Source organism: Monopterus albus, unplaced genomic scaffold (assembly GCF_001952655.1).
Source record: "Monopterus albus unplaced genomic scaffold, M_albus_1.0 scaffold125.1, whole genome shotgun sequence".
Classification (NCBI taxonomy): domain Eukaryota; kingdom Metazoa; phylum Chordata; class Actinopteri; order Synbranchiformes; family Synbranchidae; genus Monopterus; species Monopterus albus.
In genome coordinates this window covers 1,140,739-1,154,586 of record NW_018128005.1, presented here as the reverse complement: position 1 = coordinate 1,154,586, position 13,848 = coordinate 1,140,739, and the positions used below count along the sequence as shown (strand labels likewise).

General features: G+C 42.8%; 1 protein-coding gene across 1 annotated transcript in view; it reads left to right on the top strand.

Annotated features, from left to right (window-relative positions):
* LOC109967098 (nuclear receptor coactivator 2-like) overlaps window positions 1-13,848 on the top strand; it is a 49,234-nt gene that overhangs the window by 28,303 nt on the left and 7,083 nt on the right. The window contains exons 5-16 of the mRNA XM_020612454.1: window positions 571-674; window positions 2,692-2,869; window positions 3,122-3,310; window positions 4,544-4,645; window positions 4,957-5,097; window positions 5,390-5,537; window positions 7,173-8,415; window positions 12,588-12,816; window positions 12,956-13,165; window positions 13,278-13,469; window positions 13,557-13,662; window positions 13,810-13,845. Coding sequence (XP_020468110.1) covers window positions 571-674; window positions 2,692-2,869; window positions 3,122-3,310; window positions 4,544-4,645; window positions 4,957-5,097; window positions 5,390-5,537; window positions 7,173-8,415; window positions 12,588-12,816; window positions 12,956-13,165; window positions 13,278-13,469; window positions 13,557-13,662; window positions 13,810-13,845 — 2,878 coding nt within the window. The remainder of the gene's footprint in view (window positions 1-570; window positions 675-2,691; window positions 2,870-3,121; window positions 3,311-4,543; window positions 4,646-4,956; window positions 5,098-5,389; window positions 5,538-7,172; window positions 8,416-12,587; window positions 12,817-12,955; window positions 13,166-13,277; window positions 13,470-13,556; window positions 13,663-13,809; window positions 13,846-13,848) is intronic.

Sequence of the window (13,848 nt, the reverse complement as noted above, 5' to 3'; positions counted from 1 at the left end):
CCAGTGGTAGAGCCAGGGAGGAGACTGGAGAATATAAATGTGTGTAATGTAGCGCACATGAGCTTGGCAATACCTGCTCTCTGTCATATGCCAGGCATTCAGACCTATGGCTTTAACAGTGCATCACCACACATAAGAGTTTAGATTAAAAACAGGTAAAGGTTACAGTAAGTGACTGACCGGCCAGGGAGTTGAATCAGTGAAAGGTCATCATGTACATGCCATCACCAAATGTGTGAGCTGGTGTGTGTTTCCCTGAAGGCAGTATCATTGCAAAAACAACAATGTCAGTGTTTTCTGAGAAAGAAGAATACTCGCTAACTGGCAGAGCTAATCCTTCATTTTCGAAGAAAGCAAACACACTTTGTTCAGTTCTAGCCTTTATTTTGATGCTCAGCCTGAACCTCTGATATTTTATTTAAATAATAGCCAAGCTGATGAATAAAGGCCTCATTTGGCTTTCATTTATCTTGATACATTTTATAAATGGCCACTGAATGTCTGTTTGAAACCTGACACGTCAGGGGCCTGAAACCTCCTTTTTTCATGTTTCCTGTTGTCCTTTTACAGAAAAAGCTCCAGTGGCTGATGCTGAAGAGGTGCAGAAGGCTGATGTCTCCTCCACAGGACAGGGGGTCATTGATAAAGATGCTCTTGGGCCCATGATGCTGGAGGTAGGTCCAGCTTCTGTTACCACACCGAATACAGTGACACAGAACATAGATGCAGTGATGTTCACATCTGACACAACAGAGGGAAGAAGTGAACAGTTTTAATTCAGTAGTAGTTTAAAATGAGGCAGTACACCATAATTTCATGTAACATGAGAATGACTGTTGGATCTCTCCTCCTGCTCTAAATGCCACATCACACCAGTGCAGTTATGGCAAAAGGGCAAACACTGAAACAAATCTGTCATCGTATGTTGTCTGAAACACATTTAGTCTTTCTGACTTTGTTGTTGCACTCTACAGTGACGTAGAGAGATAAGAGTTCCTCTGGCTAGCAGCAATGGCGTCATCGAGCCTACTCCAGTGTGTGTGCACGGGGTGTGTGGTGACGTATAGCATGGGACCCAGTGAAGTATAAATACCTTACTGAAAGGCCAGATTAGAATAGGAGAGGAGGAGCTTGACCTCACACACACACACACACACACACACACACACACACACACTCAGAGGATCTATACAGTAGCTTTCACCAGACACAACATTGGTTTGAGATCTAAAATTCTTGCCAGACCCATCTCTGTTCTGTTCTACACCAGTGTTAGGATGATAAGCAGGCCGACTTAGAGGAGGTTTGTGTAGACATGTGGCAAGCTAAAAAGACGTTAGCAGTCTGTGCATGTAGCTGAAAAATGCTGCGTTGACTAAAGTGATGGAACTCGCACACATTGTGCTAAACAGGCCAAAGCCTAGAATTATGAAAGCGCACTGCAAATTACTGCTTAGTATTTTTTTGTGATATAATTAAGGCACTCTGTTTGAACATTTTTACCCTTTAATACCCTCTTTATTTATTTTAATACAATCTTTGGGCAAAAGAAAGGGTTTGACTTGGGCAGCATTATACAGTTCTTGTTCAGTGATGTGTCTAATGGTTTGCGTCTTATCGGCATGTGTCTGTGGTCCGCTTTCTCTACTGTTTTAAAGCACATATTCATCATATTGTAGACCTAAGAGAAAGGTCATTGTCTATAAATTACAGTCTAGTTGTCCTCTGTGTGGGGGATTTCTTGCTTGCTCGCAGAGTGCATGTATGTTAAACACATATTCATCTTGAGCCTGGATTTGTTGAAGATTTTGGCCAAGTATAATGTGATAGAAGAGCAATCAGCCTCTATTCCAAATATCTTCAAGTTCTTATTAATATGAAAAAAATTACAGGGCAAGCCTCAAACTGTGAAATGGTCAGACATTTTTTACCACATTGATTCCAGCACTCCAGCATCAGTCCTATAAGCCTTTAATTTTGGAGTCAGGACCTTATGCTGGTTGTCATAGCCTGCCTTTCCTATAGCCTACATAGATCATTCCACTCCTCCAGACCAGATTTTTTTTATCCTATTTCAGTTCGGTGCAGACACCAGTGTAGCTTTGGGAGATTTCTTTTGTATATTTGTGATATCAGATGTTTGGTTATGAGCAGCACATTTTATGCCCACACTATGCAAAATTGTTTAATTTACTCCTGCATGAAGACTGTTTACTGTAGACCAAGCAGATCTTTCTGGTTAAGTACCACATTTGCTAATATAAAATGAATATAAATGGTTACACTTTGAATGGTGTTTTCTATTTTATTTTAGCAGTTAGACACACCCACAATGGAGGAGCAGTACCTTTTCAGATTTGCTTCTGTTGAGTCTAATCAGCATTGTTTTAAAGTTGAAGAGATGAATTAACAATCCAGTCTTTCCCATTTCTCCCTCTCACCTTCTTCTTTCTCTGGCCACTTTTTCACCTTCTTTCCTCTTGTTCTTTTCCACTTGCTGGCCTTACACATTTATTTCTTCCTCTAATCACCTTCCACCTTGTTTTTTATTTTTCATATTTTCATTTCACCCCTTTGTTCTCCATCTGTCCTGTCCCTTTTACCATTCTCTTTCTTCTCCTCTTTTCTCCTTTTCATGATTGCTCTTTGTCTTTATCTCATTTACTAATACCCACTTTCTCCTCCCCTCAGGCCCTGGACGGCTTCTTCTTTGTGGTCAACATGGAGGGCAACATAGTTTTTGTCTCGGAGAACGTCAGCCAGTATTTGCGCTACCAGCAGGAGGAGCTGATGAACACCAGCGTCTACAGTGTGTTGCATGTTGGAGATCATGCTGAGTTCGTCAAGAACCTTTTGCCCAAGAGCCTGGGTAAGAACCACAGAGGGTTTTAACCGGAACATGCAGCAGTGACAGAGAATTTTTGTTTTTATTTCGTAGCTTGGGGCTCTGCCATCTTGACAGAACCCGGACACTTCTTCCTGGCTAATCACGTAGCTTTTCAATTTCTACTAGCAACACCCTTCATAATATCAAAAAAGAAAAATAGTTGAGAAACCTTTGTTAGATTGTGAATTAATGCAAAGTTAAAGGCTACATAAAATATATTTCTTTATCTTGCAGTCAATCATCAGAGCAGTGATTCATCCAACAGGAACAGCAACACATTTAACTGCCGTATGTTGGTCAACCCTCACACTGATGGTGAAGGCTGGTCAGCATCCGACCAGCAGGATGTGCCACAGCAGAAGTATGAGACCATGCAATGTTTTGCTGTCTCTGAACCCAAGTCTATCAAAGAGGAAGGGGAAGGTATTGTTTCAAACTTAAATTATCGTACTTTCTTGTTTGTTCTCTGCCTAATCATCTCTTTCTTAGTCTTTTGTTTGGATTTCACTTTTCACATTTTTCTGATTTGGCCTGCTGTCAGTGTTTTTGTTGCTTCCTTTTTGCACTTCTTGTTTTTCAGTGGGTCCCTCTACTGTTATTTGCATGTATTTGTTTTTGGCTTCCCAGTTTTTGCCCTTCCACTCCTACATACTACATGTTATTTTTGCCATCTTTCCACCTCTTTCTGGACTTTCTGTCACTTTCCCATCACTCTCTCCATCCCCCGTCTCCAAGTCTCTTGTGTCCTGTCCTCCTTTCATCACCACTTCTCTACTTTCCCTCCTTCCACCGGGAGAGACTAATTAGTGTGTGGCACTTTGTCATCTTCCCATCTTATCTTATCTCACACACACACATACACTCTAGGGAAAAAAATGTGTCTGATGCTCTAATTTTAGATGTCTGACAGCCAGATATTGTGCCAATCTGTCCTCCCATCCAAGAGGCGTATATCTGGTGGAGAGACTGGGGGCTGCAGGTAGAAACTGAGGTTTACATTGATGTTTAGATCGAGGCTTTGACTCATATTCTCTGACGTCACTATTGTCCTATTTGAAGCTCCTTCAGTTTCTAGGGTGGATTGTGAGAATAATGGTAGGTAGGAGGCATGAGGCCCAAGTCAGTGGTTAAAGATACACTCAGTGGCCACTTCAGTACACCTGCACGATCTAATACAGTTGTTTGCCATAAAGTCTACTTTTATGATTCCTACAGTATAATCAGTTTTTTTGCTACTGTCATGGAGGTGTAAATTTATATGTTTTGGACTGAGGTCATAGTTTGTGAAGGTGTTGTAGTGGTCTGCATCCTGTTCAGAGGGGTTTCTACTATCCTCTTTGAGACAGTAAGGGAAATACAGTACAGCAGACCTGTTGTCTTTGGTTTTTAATAAGGGAAGCACTGAGGTTATAACAGGTGGGGAGCCAAAACAAGACCTCCCCAGAGAGGGGAGCTTAAAGTTACCTTCAATTGCACACAGCATGATAGGGAAAACACCTAGAGCTGAAATGACAGTGTGGCTTTATGTGACAGCCCTACCTCTGCATTCTTACATACATATCATGTATTGCAAGACTGTATTGCATGTAGGTGTGGTTTGCATGCATGTAAGATGTCTTGATGAAAGAATGTTTTTTAACCTATAATTTTATGCAGATTTCCAGTCTTGTCTCATCTGTGTGGCAAGAAGAGTCCCTGTCAAAGAAAGACCTGTGATGCCAACGTATGAGAGCTTCACCACGCGACAGGACCTTCAAGGTAGAGGAAGACTGGGAGGTTCCACTGTTAATGTGATCAATGTAGATTAATGTAGTAGTTTGTTGTCCTCACCCTATATGATAAATATGTTATAGGTTGTTTGAAAATACAGTGTGTGTGAGTGTGTGTGTGTGTGTGTGTGTGTGTGTGTAGCTGGTAGATTTGTTAGTGCTTACCTCAGAGACACTTGAGATGCTTGCTGACATGTGGTCCACTGGTTAAGGGACTTCTACACCATTGAGTAATTTTCCTCCCCTACACAACAACAAAGACATGACTGCTAATATCAATGCCATCCTCTACCTGTCCAGGTAAGATTACATCATTGGACACCAGTCTACTGCGGGCGTCCATGAAGCCGGGCTGGGAGGACCTGGTTCGGCGTTGCATTCAGAGGTTCCACCTGCAGAATGATGGAGAGATGTCCTTCGCCAAAAAACACATGCAAGACGGTGATTAACTAAAATTAATGGAGGTTTTTGCAGCCAAAACATGTCAAATTCCCTGAATTGAGTGGTTGCTACTATATGTTTTACCAAGTTAACCAGTACATCTAACATGTGCTCTTAGCTACTAAACTGGTTCACTATGGAGTTGCTGAGTATTCAATACTTTGAGGAATCAGTGGTTGGAGCAGAAGAAGTTACCTAATACCCATGCTGGAAACCCCTATTTTTATGTTTTCGGGGAATTATTTACCTTATTTTCCTAAGGGAATTTGTCTCTTTCTGTCTATCTTTCCAGTGTTGAGGAATGGCCATGCACTCAGCCCTATGTATCGATTTTCCCTGGCAGACGGCACCATTGTCTCAGCTCACACCAAGAGCAAAATGGTCCGATTTCCAGCTATCAATGAACCACAGCTCTACATGTCCATGCACATCCTGCAAAGGTACCAGCCACTCTTTCTCTACTGCAAAGTATCCATCTGGCTAAAGCACTGAATTGAGTCTTAAGGTCCTGGTGCATTTGGTTATTTGGAAAAAAAAAAAAGATAAATTCAGTTAGTTTCTTGTCCAACAGAAAAGAAAAAGGTTTGGATTAATTTAGAGATCTTTTGTGCATTGTCACTAGTCTCATCTTTAAAAAGTTGCATCAGAGTTCTCCTCTGTTTTCTATTCTTGCTTGTCTAAAACCACTGTTTTTCTTTGGTGGTCTTTCTGGGCCTAATTCTCTTCTATTGTGCCAAGAGCTTTACAAGACAGGGGTCTAATTTGTCATGAACAGAGGGTCATACCAATTGTGTAATACTGTATATTATTGAATTAATTAAATTGTTCTTTTTTTGACAGGAATATAACTTAGTAAGTTCTTGTCTATAAACAGGAGGCACCAAAGGGGGACACTGCAATGTGGTTTAAAAAGAAAGAGCCTGTTATTCAGAACCAGTACAACATGTATAGACCAAAATTGACACGAGCACTACCAACCTGTCCACTCTACAGTGCCTCCATTGCTCCCTCCTCTCACTGAGAGCGAATCCAACTCAACCAGCATCCAGCCATTGGTATGACCGTTCAGAGTCAGGAGTTGGATAGTGGTCAGAAAACAATGCCAGGACTGTTACCCAGTGCGTTCGGGGATCACTGGCGAGAACTTGGCCTTCCATAAGTTTCACATTTGAAATTGTCACACAGCGAGAGCTTTGTTCTTTGGAGTGGAGCTGAAGCCAAGCGATGTTAAAAGCTTTTTCTCTGTTACTGCTTTAGACCTCGACGCAACTTTTTCTCAGTTGTGTAGACTGTTTCAGAGCTGCTTTGTGTATTGCTTTATGCTCTGACTGACTGAAGTACAAAGAAGGGGAGTTATTTATCCCTTGCATGGTTGTCTTCTTACTGAATCCAAAATGCTGGTGTCCCGTTTTAAAGAGACAGATATCAAATTTATGAATTTGCTGGTTTAAATCAATTATTAGACCCAAAAATATCTCAGATCAATGTTCTCTGTTCTCACTTACTAGCTTCTATTTAGCTGCCAGTTATTGTGGTCTTCTTTGAGTGTTTTTTCCAAGTGAAAAACTGTGTTCTAAATATGGTTAACACCCTTGGTAACATGACATTGTACAATAAATGCCACATATACGGTACATGTCGCTGGTGAGCCTTACAGTAGGTACTGTGTCACACTTCCTGGCTGTTAGCTGTTTGGAGTTTAGCTACATTTTACTTTGTAACCAAGTAAAGCAGTAAGAGAAAGACATTGTTATAGTCTGCACTGTTGCTAAATCACACCAAAAACATAAGTATGGAAGTATATGTCAAAAAGCTAAATTACAAGGGCTACAGCATAAAAATGACATTGTACAAGATTCCTCCTCTTAAAAAATCTTTCTGCAGCTTGCAGTATTTATCCTTTACATGTTGTATATGTATGCATTTTGTCATGCCTAATCAGTGAACATTGGCCACCCTCCTATGTCCTAACAACACCATTCATACATCTGCACATACAGTACAACTTGCCTGTGTCTACCTAGCACTCCACTGAGGTGGGTCTGATTCTTGCATCTGTTTTCTTTTCCTTCTAGGGAGAACATGTGTGGCATGACTGCAGACGTACCTGGTGGCCAAGGCATGGCCAAACCAATGACCCCGACCAGTGTGAGTGGTCCCACCCCTTCCACTGATGCCAGTGTCACCAGCAACACCCCTCACTTCACACCGGCTGACTGCACCCCTGGCCGTGGTTTTGGGACATCTCGGGCACCCACGCCTCAGGGGAACAACAATGCATTGAAGCTAGGCAGCCCTTCAGCACAGGGAAGCCCCAGTGTCACCTCAGGGGCCCAGGGTGCCATGTTGTCTCCTCGTCATCGCCAGAGCCCCAGCATGGCAGCTAGCAGCGGCAGCTGTAGTAGCCCTCACCTCCCCCAACATCCCCCTGGTCCTTTCTCTCCTGCAGCAGGGCTTCACTCACCAGCGTCTGTGTGCAGCAGCACAGGAAACAACCAAGGGTTCAACTCCCACAGTGCACTGCAGGCCATGAGCCAGGGCCATCGGGCTTCCCAGGGGCTCAGTGAGGGGCAACAACCTGAGTCACCTGACAGAAAGCCAGCTGGTCTTCAGAGCCCTCTTCACAGCAGCAGCACTGGCAGCCAGCTAGCCAAGAACAATCCCAGCTTAGAGGCTGACATATTTGGAACTTTTGGGGCACAAGCCTTGTTGTCAACTCAGAGCCAGGAGGGTGAGCAGGGGGAGGGGAAAGATGGTGATCCTGACAGCTTCGGAGGTAATGGAAGTTTCAGCGAGCTTGGCGATGCCCCAAACCGCCTTCTTAACACCAAAGGGCACACTAAGCTGCTACAGCTCCTCACCACCAAGTTAGAACCCTCGGATCCCTGCTCACCACAAGGGTCCCTGGGGGATGGCCAGAACTGTAAGGACCAGCTGAGCGGGATTGGAGGTCTGAGTAGGGCTGGGCATAATAACCACTCCACTTCATTAAAGGAGAAACACAAAATTCTCCACAGGCTGCTGCAGAACAGCACCTCACCTGTGGAGTTGGCCAAGCTAACTGCTGAGGCTACCGGAAAAGACTCCACTGGGAATGTGTCAGCCACTGGGGACAACGTGGCCACCCTGGGGGAACTCTGCACAAAACAGGAGCCGGGGAGCCCCAAAAAGAAAGACAATGCATTGCTACGCTATCTGTTGGACAGGGATGATAACAGCATCCTGGATAAAGCCATCAAGATGGAACCTGGTGATGCACCAAAGCTGTCCAACATTAAGACAGAGAAACAGGAAGTGGGTTTCAACGTGACAGAGCAGGTCAGTGTCTTTACAAGCAAGTTGGATTGCAAACTGGAGACCTATTATAGTATTGTGTAGTAAAATAAATATCTTTGGGTTTTGCACTGTTGGTTAGATATAATATACATTTTCCTGAAGAGCCCACCTTGGGCTTTCGAAATAGGGGAAAAATTGGCATTTTACTGCATTCTGACATTTTATAGGCATATCTATAAATCCAAAAGTAAATGGCAGATGACTTCAAAACTGAAACCACTATTAGTTGAAGCCTTTTTCAAGGTAGTCATTTATCAAACATATTTCTGTAGCCAGTTATAGAAAATAATAACAGTCAGAATTCCTTTATTTCCCCCTTACACATGAAGAGTTCTGTCAAATGCACAGAAATGGACAGGACATCTTTTGGACTTTGGTACAGTAACTAATATAATGGTACAGAGACTATAGGGTACAAGATGGGAAAAGTCAGTCTAATCTTTGTCAGTGGTGTAAAGGTCACATTATTCTGTATTGTTATAAATATAATTCAGAGAGACACTCAATGGGGTTGTGTGTGAAGCAGGACAGGAGTGATTAAAATCATTATTGGTACAGAGAAAGGATTGGGGGTAATTAGAAGGGGATTCATTGTTGAGACAGGATTAGTAAATATGATATAGGTCATATTTTCATATTCATATCATATTTTCATCATTCCAGTAGTATCTGAGAAGACTTGTTTGAGGAGACGGCTGATTAAGCGACACATAATGGTAACTCAGTAGGAAGAAATATTTAAGGAATCTGTTCCGTTTGACGTATGGATGTTTTTAACAGCTCCTACAAACACCTTTTACGTGAGAAGCACAGTGGCTGCTGAGCTGATGCTTGGTTGTCAGATGTGTGCTGAGTTTCTGTTTAGGCAGCCTCCCTGAAATAAAATGCTCTGGCATGGATGGACAGGTTAAAAGCTTAAGCGTATGTGTGACCGAGGGAAAGCGAAACTTGATCAGTAGGTAACTTAAACCTCATTAAGACCAAGTGACAAGAATCAGACACACATCAGCACTCAATCTCAGTGTGTTTCAACTTTCACAGCCCTTCTCCCTAAAGAGGTAAATCCAAGTCAGGCACTGCCTGGTTTTGGGGAACATACATGTTTTTATTGTTCAAATATTTTGAACTCTGGTGTAGCAGTGATGCGCACGCCACTACGCTACATCTGTCAGCACTGCTTTCTGCTTGTTGGTTCCTCCTCCTGTCTTTTTGCCCACACTTGCATTTTTTGTCTTCCAGAGGTACGCAAGTGGCAAACTCAGACACACTGGTGGTTCTTGGCATCACCAGTATTTAACACTTTAGCACTCCCTTTGTTACAGGTATTGTTTAGGTAAGTTTAGCCTGCTAAAAGCGGTGTCATTCTTATTGAGAGTGCAGGTGCACTGACGTAGCTGAAGTTTGTTTCAGGAAGAGGTATAAGGAGGATGGCTGAGGATCAGAAGTCAGACACGCTCAGAGACGAAAGCGATCCTCCTACCAACAGTTGTGCCTCCGGGGCAGTGGAGACTGCTGCTGGAGGGGAAGAGAGCTGTTCGGGGGCTGTTGGCACACAGAAGCTTCTGGTTTGTAATTTGTAGAATTAGGTGAGGTTTTGTTGAGCTTGTGTTGATGATGCCAGGAAGGTGAGGGTTAGACTGTTCTGATGATTTAGCCCCCTACCAGAACAAGGAGCAGAGCAGAAGGAAGATGAAGTTGAGGACAATGTAGCAGAAAGATCAGCATGTCTCTGTAGAAAATGTGAGTACATTTGCTTGTGTGTGTATTCCTCTGTGTGTGTGTGTGTGTGTGTGTGTGTGTGTGTGCACAATCAAACTTTATTTGGCACCTTTTACAACCACCTGCAGTACAGAGTGCTTTAAATCAGAAGTTAGAATTAATTTAGAGAACTAAAGCATAAAGTAGTAAAAACAAGATTGAGTGGAATGTGTAGGGAGAAAGTGCAGAAAAGCATGTGACAGTGTATATGAGTTATGGAGTGTGTTTGTGTAGTACTGTGTACATAATCTATATTTTTGTAGTGTTTACATTATTTTTAGTGTAGTTAACACTGGTGCTTGTGTGTGAGAAAGCAAATTGTGTGCATATAATTTCATAGAGGGTAATTGTATGTTTAAATACAAAACAGTATGTGATTAATGTCTAGCTGTGTATGTCTGATTCAAAATGTGGAGCATGCAAAATATGTCATGCTTAAGTTGGCACATGAAATGTGACTTTTCCATTCTCCTCTGCAGTGCAAAAAGGCACTGGGTTTAACTAAGGTCTCAGGGCCTGGCAGAAAATCAGGGAGTTGTGTGGTTGCTCATGAGAGCAGCTGTCTCCATTAAAACCAATGGCCTTTTGCTGCACTTCTGTGCCACCAGTAAGATCAGATTTTTTTTTTTTTTTTACCTCCAAGTGCAGCTGGGAGACACTATTACAAACTTTGTGCACATGTGTTATCTCTACAGTCTGCAAAGTTTTTAAGACAAATTCAAGACTTTATTTGCTAGAAAATGTTGAGCTTGCGTTGTAGCTAACTGCTACTATACCAGACATGATAATGTTTAGCATGTGCTCACTTACTGTACCAAAGTTTACATAGAGAATTTGCCTGTGCGCCTCCACAGAGTACAAGCAAAACTTGGCTGAGAGGAAGTGTTTCGATAAAACAAAGGGAGAGAACTACCACGTTTAGAAAGTAATGACCGACTGCAGTGCTGTGGCCAGCTGATGTTTAATATGTTGCATGAACAACAGATGTGGTCCACTCTGTGTGGCTAACATTAGCTAATCTATCCAACAAAAATTGGATGTTTAAGAGTTTCATATTCTCATTTGAAATTATGCCCTTGGTGTATAGCCTCCTGTGTTCACTGTGTGTGTGTGAAACAGGCCTGTGACTGTCTTACTGTACATCACACATGACCTCATTAGTGCCGGCAGTTTATTTTTAGCTCCTCCTCTATTCATTAGCCATACGGCCGGAGGATACCATCCTTCTCAGTGGTGTGTGTGTGTGTGTGTGTGTATGTAGCAGGTTAAATTACACTGTGGGGGCTTGAGTTTCTTGCAAAGTTGTGAATATCAGCTGTCATAATTTCATGACATGAATGTTTCTTTTGACATTTTGGTTTAATTTGGCACCACTTTAGATTTTTTGACTTTTTTTTTCTGTTATTTGCATGCTCAAACTAAGACAAGAACTGTATTCTACTCTTAAAGGATAAGGCTTTGTTATATTAGTATTTTCAGCACTCCCCATACAGAGACTAAAACCAACAATGGTTTATCTCTATTCATTGTTAATGACTGTCAATCTGTCAGTCCTGGATCAACAGACCAGTGGAACACAACGCTACACTGGGTGACATGTGCCCTCATTACAAAACACCACATCCTGACTTTTGCTAAGATTATCAAGAGATCTGCATGGGCCCCTGACTCTTGCTTACTTCAGGTATTGTAAAAGGTTTGTCTGTTCGGTGCCTTTGCAGCAACATTTTAAAAAAATAAGCTGATCCAGTACTCACGAACATTAGTAGTGATGTTTGTACCTAAAGCTTCCCTCACTCTTTGGCAAAAGGTTTCATCACCTAAGAGCCTGCGTTTTGCTTAAGAAGCTTCAAGAACAAGAACATGTTTTACTGATTAAGGTTGACCCCGGTAGTAAAGCAGCACATGTGCACTTTTAAATTAAGGATCTCGTGTAATTGAAAAATCTTGTTTGTGAATTTCTGGATTCTAAAACATGTACATTTTTTGTCCTTGAATTTCAGCAGACAAATCCTTAAATGTTGTTGAGATGACCTTGGAATTCATATCAGTGGGTGTGGGAACTAATGAAATGCTGCACATTATAATGTCTTTTTTCATTACAGGGATGCTGTAGCCTGATGCCAGTGTCAGATGATAATTTATATTTTCTATGAAAGTGTCAAAAAGCTTGAATATTTCTACTACTACTACTACTTTTGGCTGCTCCCATTAGGGGTTGCCACAGTGAATCCAATTCGCATGAGTAATTTGGCACAGTTTTTATGCCGGATGCCCTTCCTGACACAATCCTCTCTATTTATCTGGGCTTGGAACTGGCACAGAAGTCATTGACGTGAAACCCCTATGACTAGATAAAATGCTTGAATATTTCTATTCTTGAATATTTCCATCAGACCAGTGAGCTAGAGGACCTGCTGGAAGATCTGCAGAGTGGCAGCAAGCAGCACCTATTTGGGAGCCAGACGTCAGTCAGAGGACCCTGCTCTTCTTTGTCCTCTTCTTCCTCTGGGCCGCCTGCTTTGCCTGTGGACAAACAGACCATCGTCAGCGATATTTTGCATATGACTGAGAGCAGCGGCGGCAGCAACCCACCTAACCAGCACAGAGCCTTCCCTCCACTTGGTTTGTGTCCAAGATAATTTGATGATTTCTGAAGAATTCCTCAAAACCTTTATAGTCTCTATATGAAGCATTTCTCTCAGCATATGCACAATACTGCATATAACAAATAAGAAAAACTAAAACGTGCCTCTACCGGCAGGATTTAATGGTGCCAGGCTGGGCCAGCCGGGTCGAGGTGCTCCTCCAGTCAGGACCATGTCTCTGGACAGTACTATGGTCCCTAACCCAAACGCTACCAGGCCTTTCCCTCCTCAACACAGGAACAACAGCCCCTACTCCTTACTACAGCAGCAAGGCATGATGGGAACGCACGCGGGCATGGCCAACCAAGCCGCAATGGTCAATCCAGGTTGGACACAAACAGAAACAGTATCCTTCCTATTGAACAAATACACCCACAAGCTCTGATATCATACTGTAATCATCTCATAATCCAGCTGTTTCCGGTCTCCCCGAATCAGGTATGCTGACTAATGGGCCAATGCGGGGATCCATGCAGCAGGGCTGGGGTCCCCAAGGGCCCATAGGGGCCACTGTAGGGCCGATGATGGGTCAGGGGGTCGGACCTGGCCGCATGGTCCCCAGTGCTGCACTGCCCACAAGAGGCCCTCCTGGATCTAGAGCTATGGTCAACATGCAGATGATGGGCAATGGTGAGAAGAAGACAAGAGACTTAAAGAAACAACTCTCATTAAAACCTGAACTGATTCTGATTCGAAGTGTGTTTTTCCTTCCTTCAGAGATGGAAATGGCTAATCCCAGCTACTCTCAGCAACAAGTTCCGCCCAATCAGACTGCACCATGGCCAGACCGAATGATGATGGAGCACTATACAAACCAAAGCAGGTGTGACATTTATTCCACCCTTAAGCATAAAACAAGAGTCATCCAATAAAATGCAGACATAATAAACAGATATTCAGGGATTCAGATGTGGGCTTTGACTGGATCCTTGGGTCTGATGATAACACAGTAACACACAATACCTTCCAGGCCACCGTACAGTATCCCCCAGGAGGACGGTATGGGGTG